Genomic DNA, 10,575 nt, shown 5'->3' on the forward strand with positions numbered 1-10,575 from the left:
GGTAGTGTATTGAAGTGGTGAGTAGTGAACTCGTGTGCGCAAAACCATTTCAAGTTGGAGTATCGTAGGATAGCCTAGCCAAGAGTCAAAGCTGGCTTGCTGCAATAACTCCACCAACCCTTCTTGATACTATGCATGTATGTAGGATCTGATGTAAGTCTTGCTGAGTACCTTTGTACTCATGTTGCTATAATCTATATTTTTACAGAAGACGCTGCAACCCCTTCTGATGGGTTCTATGTAGACGTTGACATCAACGAGTAGGCTAAAGACCCAGGTGGTGACCCTGAGCTTGTGAAGGACCACATAGTATAGCTAGGCTTTCCAAGCCTCTTTTATTTTACTAGTTGTCTATACTCAGACAAGTTACTTCCGCTGCTGGTTTGTATGACTGTATGACTTGTATGTTGGGTCGTGAGACCCGTACCTTGGTGTATGTTATGTATGGCTCCCTGAGCCTTAAATAAAGTACTTGTGTCGTAGAGTCATGTTGTGATGCTTCGTTGTATTTGCACATATCGAGCATATTGTGTGTATGATTGAAATGCTTGGTATGTGTGGGATCTGACTATCTAGTTGTTTATCTTTAGTAGCCTCTCTTACCGGGAAATGTCTCCTAGTGCTACCGCTGAGCCATGGTAGCTTGCTACTGCTCTGGAACACTTAGGCTGGCCGGCATGTGTCCTTCTTCGTTCCTGTGTCTGTCCCTTCGGGGAAATGTCACACTTTGAGTACCGGAGTCCTGTTAGCCCGCTACAGCCCGGTTTACCGGAGTCCTGCTAGCCCAGTGCTACAGCCCGGACCCACTTGCTGATGACCGACACGTTCGAAGCTGGGTCATGGATGCCTGTCCCTGTAAGTCTGTGCCACTTTGGGTTTACAACTAGTCATGTCAGCCCGGGCTCTTTATCATATGGATGCTAGCGACACTATCATATACGTGAGCCAAAAGGCGCAAACGGTCCCGGGCAAAGGTAAGGCGACACCCGTGGGAACACCGTGCGTGAGGCCGCAAAGTGATATGAAGTGTTACCGGCTAGATCGATGTGACATCGAGTCGGGGTCCTGACACTAAGTAAGAGAAGTGAACGTGATATCTCATATTAAACGAGACTTCCATTCTCCCCCTCGAAATGTGGTCTAAAACCACAATTTCAATGAGGTCTCATTATTTACACTTCTCTTACATCTTTAATTGTAACATAACACATAATCTTTACAAATGATCCATTCAGATGAAAAACATAACTTGTCTCACCCTAGGGCGAAACTAACGTTACATAATTGGAGTTGACTTGATAACACAGAAAATCATGTCATATGTTTGAGAAACTAGAAATAAGTTTCTCCAGTAACTGGGAGCAAGAACAAACATCATCAATTAGATGAAGAATTAAGTATCTCCAAATCCTAGTGGAATAAATCCAATAGTTTTCACTTTAAACCCCATTGCATTAGTAATGTGCATGATAGCACATGCATTTTGAGACCTCTCCCAATGTCCGCCTTAACATCATGATTAAATCTGTAAACCTTAGTGGCAGAGAAACATTGCGAGATTCCTTACATGAGAAAATGATCTCCACTCTCCACACAGAAAAGTTATTTACATAAGGGTTGTCTATGCCAAAATGGAAGTTGGCATCATTATTAATGTTCATTGCTATGAAAACAGAAGACATCGTTATGAACATCACAAAAAAACATCAAGCATGAATTAACCATGCAATGAGATGAATAAAAAATGATTAATTTATTCTAATCTGCATTATCATTGGGCAAATAACGAAAAAAAACTTATTCATTCATAAATGACACATAAAAATAATCAACGTTGGTCAGAATATCATCAGTCGCCATTATGAATTTGGCTCACTAAATCTCTAATCAAAACTTCTCGTTGGTTCCATTTTGATTAGAGAAACATAAAATCACATAAAGATCAGCCAGAATATTAACTAAATTACTAACCATCATTAACATAAAGCAACATTAAAGTGTAATCCATTATGTCATAGGACACAAGGATTCATAACCTGTTGTAGTCATCTTGAACTTAAAATTTTGACACTTAATGAACATTGAAAATAACATTAAAAAAATAAGTGTCAAAATTATCATTAAAATTCTAAACAACATACAATGAAAGTGACATTGGAATTAACATATAAATATAAATGTTATTGCGAGAGAGTAGACTTCAAAGTTACAGTCAGTCCAAAAAGACATTAATATTATCGTCAGGATATCATAACATTTTCCAGGTAATATGGACACAAATTTTCATAAGGATTCACAAAATAACAATATTTGGCAGCAACAGGTACTTTGGAAACGAATCCCCTAAACAAAATTCCTTTCTTTAGGGGATTGATCATAACCCCATGAACATTATTTTTGAGTCTTTATGCATATTTCAATAATGCATATCATAATAAAATGACATGAAATGCACCAAATAAAAACTTTAGTTTTGCCCAATAGGCGTATCGACGCAATATTATTATGATGCGGAAAACTGAACCATGTGACCATCACATTCTCCTTGAGGTGGCCTCAGCCCATTCGAAATGATCACATCATTAAGAAATGTCATTAGGATGGCATCACCACAAACATCACACTCAAATAAAGTTTCCAAATAAAATATTAATGTTTAGAAACTTAAATGAGTGACTGAAAAAATGCTCAATATTTTAACATTAAGATTTCTTCATTGAAATAATACTTGAAAAGTGATGACCATAAAAGGTGCCTTTAAATGACATCAACATTCACGTCATATTAAATTTTACAAAATAAAATTTCCCGTTGGCTCCATTTTATTCAGAAGATTTAAGCATAATTATAAGCACTTTAAAACTCATCAGTGCAAAAACATAATTTGAAACTTAATGAATGCACTAAAACTACACAAAATGCCTAAAGAACATAATTTGACCCATAATCATCCATGGATTTTTATTAATAAATCTTCATCATCATTAAAGGATTGCCATGAAAATTACATACACATTAATTGTGCTTTAATTTTCTAAGCAAAACTTCTCGTTGGTTCCATTATACTAAGAAAACTAAAACACAATTTAGAACTTAATTTTTCTGACAATTTTCTATCTATAACAGTGCAAAAGACTTTCTTAGAATAATCTTAATTATAGAATTGCACTGAATAAAAGAAAATACGCACAGAACATAAATTTGTTGGCCCAATACAGCCCACGGCTATCCTTGATTCATTCGGCTCAGCTCAAAGACAAGAACGTTTCCTGCCAGGATAAGACATGATGGGCCGCAACCCAGCTGCAGAAGCGGCCTTTTAAGTGCCCGAAGGCCCATTCGGAGCTGCGCGTCGGCCTCAGCCGTTGGATCAAGCCGACGGCCCCGATCCTCCCGGGGCGGAACAAAACAACACCTGGTCAAACCCTAGAAGCATTTCCTTTCCTCTCCCCCGATTTTCACGGCTCGTGCAGCAGAGGCGACAACCGCGGCAGCGACCCGAGGCACGCCGGCCATGGCGGTGCGGCAGTCCCGTTCGTCGGAGCAGCGTGCCTCGCTCAAGGCCGTGCGCTCCTCCGCCGAACGGCGCTCGCAGTGTTGAGCTCATGGCGAGACCGGGAGGACGGTAGTCCTAGCTACGCGTGAGGCATCTCGCCGGCGGCTGCCGGCGCAAACTTTTGGCGGCGACAACGACGTACGGGGTGCGGAACCCACTGCACGCGCGCGTCCATTAGCACCTCAGCGGCGGCTGAGTCTTTCCGCACGTCATCCCGAGAGACGGCGGCGTCGCCGGCTCAGGGATCCCGAAGGAGCATAGGCGCGGCGTCATGAGGTGTGCCTCAAATACTCTTCTTTTTGTCGATTACAACATTTTTGGGCGCTGATTTGGGGAATTCCAAGTTCTAGGGTTTCAAAAAATTGGGGATTTTCTAGAATTTGCAATTCCCCTCCTTCTGATTGCTTAAACGGTTAATTAGCACTAACCCGCATCAGTAATACCTTGACTGAAAATAATTAGCCATAAACAAGGCTAACTAACCTAATAAAGTTTAATTAAACCTTAAGTTGGTGATTATCTGGAACGGAGAAAATCAGGACTTAAACATGATCGTTAACAGAAAAGAAACATCACTAAAAACATGATTAGAGTTCTAACCGAGATTAACCAGCTCATGATACCATTGTTAGGTTAATTGGTTAGGCTAATCAACTTTAGGACTTAATCTCGGACTAGAACATCAGTATTATGCGGAAGCGTACAAACTTACATTGATTGGGGAAATCCCATGGCTGCTCGATGCAGCCCCTTGTGTAGCCCATGGCTGCACCTTGGGGTCTCCGACGATGAAGATATGGCCGGGAGAAAAGCAGCACGTAGATGGTGTGGACGTGCATCAGGAGCGCCGCTGTAGGAGATGGCCACCGGCACTGACCTTGCGGTGGCCGGCAGTGGTAGTCGGCCTTCCAGTCCATCAGCTCCCTTTTTTTAGGATTGGTTGTTAGCACTCAGGAGTTTAACCTGTTTGTGTTTGTTTTTTCTTATCTGAACAGGTACGTGACCTCTTCCTTTTATATGGGAACTGATGGACCGGGGACCGAAACCAAAACATTGGGTTTGGGTGCCCCCGATCAAAGCACCAACGTGGGATTGCACTCCCCTTCTTTTTATCTCGGTCTATTACAACCTGAGATCAATTCCAACACCTCCATCTCCATTTGCTGCGCTCTGCCCCCGCCACCACCACATCGCCGTCTGTGCCTCTTTGATTTTTAAACTAACACGAGAGTTGGTACACCTTGATTTTTAATCTATACTTCCACCAAAGAAAAAGTTGATTCCCCTTGTTTCTTTGATGGATCTTGTTACTCTCGCAGATTGGAAACTCCTAGGTGGTAGGCATCCTCGGCGAGAAAATGATTTGTGATTTTTCCCGTCGTTTGTGAAGGTTTGGAGTCCGCCTCAAGGTATACCACCAGCGGTTGGGAATCACCTTCTTGGTGATATCTCAACAAGAAGAGGGTGAGCTTTCATGGTGTTGGTGTGCCTTCATGGTAACATCCACACCTCCAACAGTGACCAGTTTCCTTCCAACGAAGTGAACATCGGGATACATCATCATCTCCGGTGTTTCCGTTTATCTCTAGCCTAACTCATTACTTGTGGTTTATTTTGGCCACTTAACTCTGCTAGCACCATGTAGATTGTTTATCTCACTACAATTGTTTATCTCACTATACAATTGTTTAAGATCTGGTAAGTAAGGGGTTATTAGAAAACCTATTATTAGACTAGCATTACCAAAAAAATCACGTGGAGAAATACTTTTAATGTGCGTGGTCCTAATCGAATCAATTGAGTTCCACCTAACATATATTGTTGTGATTTGTATCTATCACGATCCCTAGATAAGACATTATTTGTAGAGATTGATTGGTCCTATAATCAATTGAAACCCTAGCGATCAAGTGTCATCCATGTATAAATACAAGGCAAATCCCTTCGGGGTATCTCACAGAAAAGGCATTGTGTTTGAGCTGGTAACAGAGGCAAGATGCTGTGGTTGCGGCAACGAGAGAACCAACCTCGAGTCCCAAGTTTGATCCCTATTCATTCAGACATAGTGCCGCAACCACTTCAATCATGCGTACAAGTTCATGTCCATAGTGTACAATACAAACCAGTGTTGCGGCGTCACCGGAACGCTCACGTACGATGATCCTCGGGCTGGAGCACATGATTGAAGCGGTTGCGGCATTTTAGCGCGTCATGCCTGAATTTGGAGCAAACTTGGCACTTGAGGTTGCCTCTGCCATTGCCACGTATGCGCCCACCAAGGCCACGACCAGCAGTGCCGATGGTCAGGATTTGAGCTACATAAAAATAAAATGCGCCTTATTTGATGTTACACCAGATCACGGCAAAATTCAGAAAAAGAAAGACAGATAGGTTTAACTACGTTGTGGTGCAGCGTGTACAGGATTCGGCAGAGGTTCAGTTGACACTTAGAGTTCAAGGATAGATTTTTGATGCGATTGTATCAACTCGATATTTCAATTCAATGAAAAGCCCTTTATCGAAAAAAAAAACTTAAGTTCAAGGATGGAGGCGACATGCATGCTTTGTTTCTGCTTCAAGAACCATGATGGAGTGGCTTACCATGTTCTGTAGCTAGCACTGTGCAAAAGTAGCTCTGTGTTCTTCTTCCTGAATGTTTGATGTTTCGATGACGGTCTCAACTTTGCAGGCCAGAAGTCGATGGGAGGTCGACACAGCGGGGACCCACACCAGGCCTCCACTTGGCCGGACCACCGTGGCGTACTGCAGCTACTCTATTACTCCTCCAAATTCGCGGCCCGGCCTCCCCCGCACCGTCGCGGCTTCACCGCCGGCCGGACCCGTACGTGCTCTCTCTCTCTCTCCCTGACCTGCCCATGCTCTCCAATCCGCTGCCAAATTTATCTACTTCGCCGTGTTGCTATCAATGGAGCTCATACTACATGCCAATCTTTCTGCTTTGCTTGTGCTACGCCCCCACCTGGCTACTCAGCCGTTAGCGTGAGCTGTGGCCGGTTAGCCGTTTATCTCGGGGGCGGGCGTGGAGCTGCCCTCTGCCATGCCCCCGTGCCGGCAGTGTTCTAAACACTAGACTGCTTGCTTGTTCTCGCTTCCCACTGGCTCTACTTGACCAGGGATACCCTCTCCGCACTCACCATTTTCGTTCTTGTTATGCTGCTTGCTGGGCTTCGATTCGTTGCCCCAAATGAGGCTTGAGATTCAGGATGACAGCTGCAGCGATGACTGTTTTCTTTATCGTTTCTTGCAGGATATTCTGATGCGAGTTCGCAGGCTTGCCCTGTTCTTTCTTGGGCTGTCCTCTCCATAATAAGCTGATTAAGGAAGCCTGGTCCATGAAGTGGGATTTCTGTGTGGATCTATCCTTGCTCGAATGGCGAGGTCAGTGTAAGGAGGAGGAGGGGGTTTGTGGCCCTCGTCTATGCGCCGTGCAGTGCTGGGGTGTCTGCGTCGAGCCCTTTTGAACAGACATCGGCCCCTGCTGGATCCACGCCTCTCCTCTCTGGCCTGTTGCGCGAAGAGCTTGGACGACGAGGAGGAGCCCAGTCAGCGCTCCGTTGGCGACGAGGATAGACGCGAGCGTTTTCATCCCGTGATCGCACGAGCAGTCCGGACGTCGAGCTGGGGTGATGCCAGGAAGATCAGCTTCAGGGAGTGTGTCAGGCTGTATGGGCTACCCCGGTCGATCAGGCTGTTTGCGTTGCTTATGCGGTCGTTCTTGCCACGGAGGATTAGAGAGGTCCGGTGCCTGATTCAGAGCGTCGTCGACCACTGCGGGAATGCCGGGCCGGAGTTGTTTCAGTTGGCGCCTATGTTGGCTAGCAATTTGGGTGGCTCGATGACGTTGCCACAGGTTTATGCCACAGTCATCCGGGTCTTTGTGGAGCTGTCGATGTTTGAGGATGCTCTTGTCACTTACGTCGAGGCCAAGAAGGTTGGAGTTGAGCTGCAGGTGTGCAACTTCTTGCTGAAGGGTTTGGTTGAGGGGAACCAGATCATGTATGTGAGGAGTTTGTTTGATGATATGAAGATCTCTGGTCCTTCACCAAATATCTACTCTTATTCAGTTTTAATGAGTATGTATACACATGGAGCCAAGTTATGCCTGGAGGAAGCTCAAGAGCTACTTTCTGAAATGGAAGTGGAAGGTGTCAGGCCAAATGCTGCAACCTACGGTACTTACCTCTATGGGCTTTGCCGTGCCAAACAGGTGAAATCTGCATGGAACTTCCTTCAAATGCTGTGTCAGAGAGGCTACCCTTGCAACAGCTATTGTTTCAATGCAGTTATTCATGGTTTCTGCCATGACGGTCAGGTTCACAAGGCCGTAGAAGTGTTTGATGGGATGAAGAAGTGTGGGTTTGTCCCAGATGTTCACAGCTACAGCATATTAGTTGATGGCTTATGCAAACAAGGGGATGTTTTGACAGGCTATTACATGCTCGTTGAGATGGCAAGGAATGGGATCACTCCTAATCTGGTGAGTTATAGTTCGCTTTTGCATGGTCTTTGCAGAGCTGGAAGGGTTGAATTGGCGTTTGAGCTTTTTAAGAGGCTGAAAGATCAAGGGTTCAAGCATGACCACATAGTTTACAGCATCGTTCTTCATGGTTGTTGTCAACATCTAGATCTAGAGATTTGCTATGACCTTTGGAATGACATGGTTCATCATAATTTCGTTCCAGATGCTTACAATTACAGCAGTCTGATATATGCATACTGCAGGCATAGGCAACTGAAAGAAGCATTGGAGGTGTTTGAGCTCATGATCTGTGATGGAATATGCCCCAACGTTGTGACCTGCACAATTCTTGTTCACGGCTTCAGCAACGAAGGGCTGATTGGTGAGGCCTTCCTGTTCCTGGATAAAGTACGCCAGTTTGGGGTTGTCCCCAACCTCTGTACATACAGGGTTATCATCAACGGCCTGTGCAAGGTCAATAAACCTAATGACGTGTGGGGTATTTTCGCAGACATGATAAAAAGGGGCTATGTTCCTGATACTGTGCTTTACAGTATTATTATCGATGGTTTTGTGAAAGCTTTGGATCTGCAGGAGGCTTTCAGGTTGTATTATAAAATGGTCGATGAGGGGACAAAGCCTAACATCTTTACATATACTAGCCTCATAAATGGTTTGTGCCATGATGATAAACTTCCTGAAGTTATGACGCTGTTTAAGCATATGATTGGGGAGGGGCTGACACCGGACAGGATCCTGTACACGTCTCTGATTGCGTGCTATTGCAAGCGCTCAAACATGAAGGCCGCCCTGGAGATCTTTAGAGAGATGGAAACAGAGGGTTTGTCAGCAGATTCTTTCGTCTACACCTGTTTAATTGGTGGCTTCAGTAAGGTGCTTGCGATGGATGGTGCACAGTTGTTTATGGAAGAAATGATGAACAAGGGGCTTACACCTACTGTAGTAACTTACACAGATCTCATAATTGGATACTTCAAAATTGGAGATGAGAAAAAAGCTATGGTGATGTACAACAGCATGCTGCAGGCAGGCATTGCACCGGATGCCAAGCTGAGCTGCATATTGGGCCTTGGTAACGATGGGGATGATTTTGCTGATTCTCAGGAAGAAAAGGATGTATCGTAGTCATAGGTTATCACAGAGCTACGGTAACTTGCTCAACAGAATTGTTATTCCATAAGGTGATGAGCTCATGGTATTGTTGCATCAAGTATTAGTTCCATCTGTTCGCTTTGCTTCCGCCACTACCATCGTTTGAACAAGGGAGGGAAAGAAATATGCCAAACTTTCAACTTTGATGATGTTACAGGTTAGATATTGGCTCATGCGTATAATCAAGTACTCCCTCTGATCCGTAGTAATCGTCGCTGATTTAGTACAATTTTGGGCTAAATCAATAACAATTAATATGGATCAGAGATAGTAGGATATTAGGACTGCCAACTGCATAAAAAATGCACATTTTGAGTTGGATTTATCTTATTAGGGCCTCTTTTTCTGCTAGGCAACAAGTTTATGATTGATTTTGACAATTTTCTGTTCAAGGCTCGGTGTTTTGCTGGAAAAACCAAAGCTAATTTTTGTACTGTTGGAAGATACTCCTCAAGTTAGATGAAGAGGTAGGCATCAATTCATCGCATGCTAGATCTTGTAAAAATACGATAGCCTAAATCTGATTTATATCGTTAGATTTTTTTTTGTTTTGCTCTGCTTTTGTTTTTAAAATATGCATGATGTAAGCTGCCCTAGACTTTATTGTGCTGATCATTCTGTTATGAACTTCATGTAAATTCTAATGATTGTTTAGAAGTACATTCTGCTGCTGAAAAGTCCCAACAATTTTATTATAGGGGAATAGCTTTCTGCTTTACCTTTTTGTGGTGCCTTTATTACTAGATTAGTCTAATGTTATAAATAATCAATCTCCTTCTCTGATATTTAAAGTGAAATGATTTCAGGGTGCAAACAAAGCTTCTGTCGTGTGAAACAAGCTTTTTGGATCAGCAGACTTTCAGTCATGTAGCTCTTTAACTGCGGATACTGAAAGTTCAGTTAGTGTGCAGGTTTCAGAATGTGAAGATGCCGAGACAGGTCTTGCTGTTTATCTATCTCCATTTAGCATCATCTTCACTCTTAAGTGTACACTAACTTATACATATTCAACAATGGAACTTCTTTCAGTGCATCTAAAGAAACATTTGGTGCCGCAGATAACTGAAGCTTCAGATACCACTCTTCTGTTGAAATGCTTCAGCCTGTGGATGGATTGATTAAAGCAAGTAACCAGATGAGAAGGTGCGTTAGCTGGGGCTATCCATGTCGGGTCGCTCATGAGGGGAAGAGGGAGGGAGGAGCATCAAGGAAGCTTCGTCCTGCTCCCATACCAAGGAAGCCACGCCCACACCAACACATACAAATATTTTTCCTGCCAACCCATTCAACCTGCTCGTCTCTCGCCCAGCGAGGACCGTGGTTGCCACTTGTCACGCCACCGTTTCCTAGCACCCTCAGCGACCAG

At 43.8% G+C, this 10,575-nt stretch overlaps 1 protein-coding gene across 1 annotated transcript; it reads left to right on the forward strand.

Annotated features, from left to right (window-relative positions):
• Window positions 1-3,456: 3,456 nt before the first annotated feature.
• LOC123175669 (pentatricopeptide repeat-containing protein At1g63070, mitochondrial-like) lies at window positions 3,457-10,322 on the forward strand. Its single transcript, XM_044590263.1, has 6 exons — window positions 3,457-3,832; window positions 6,246-6,398; window positions 6,825-9,366; window positions 9,562-9,676; window positions 10,016-10,148; window positions 10,239-10,322. The coding sequence occupies exon 3, from the start codon at window positions 6,996-6,998 to the stop codon at window positions 9,180-9,182; it is 2,187 nt and encodes a 728-aa protein (XP_044446198.1). The 5' UTR covers window positions 3,457-3,832; window positions 6,246-6,398; window positions 6,825-6,995; the 3' UTR covers window positions 9,183-9,366; window positions 9,562-9,676; window positions 10,016-10,148; window positions 10,239-10,322.
• Window positions 10,323-10,575: the final 253 nt, after the last annotated feature.

Source organism: Triticum aestivum, unplaced genomic scaffold, assembly GCF_018294505.1.
Source record: "Triticum aestivum cultivar Chinese Spring unplaced genomic scaffold, IWGSC CS RefSeq v2.1 scaffold156910, whole genome shotgun sequence".
Lineage (NCBI taxonomy): Eukaryota > Viridiplantae > Streptophyta > Magnoliopsida > Poales > Poaceae > Triticum > Triticum aestivum.

What these genes read in the sequence shown, in the direction of transcription:
- LOC123175669 (XM_044590263.1), top strand. Translation starts at nt 6,996, where the DNA reads ATGCGCCGTGCAGTGCTGGGGTGTCTGCGTCGAGCCCTTTTGAACAGA.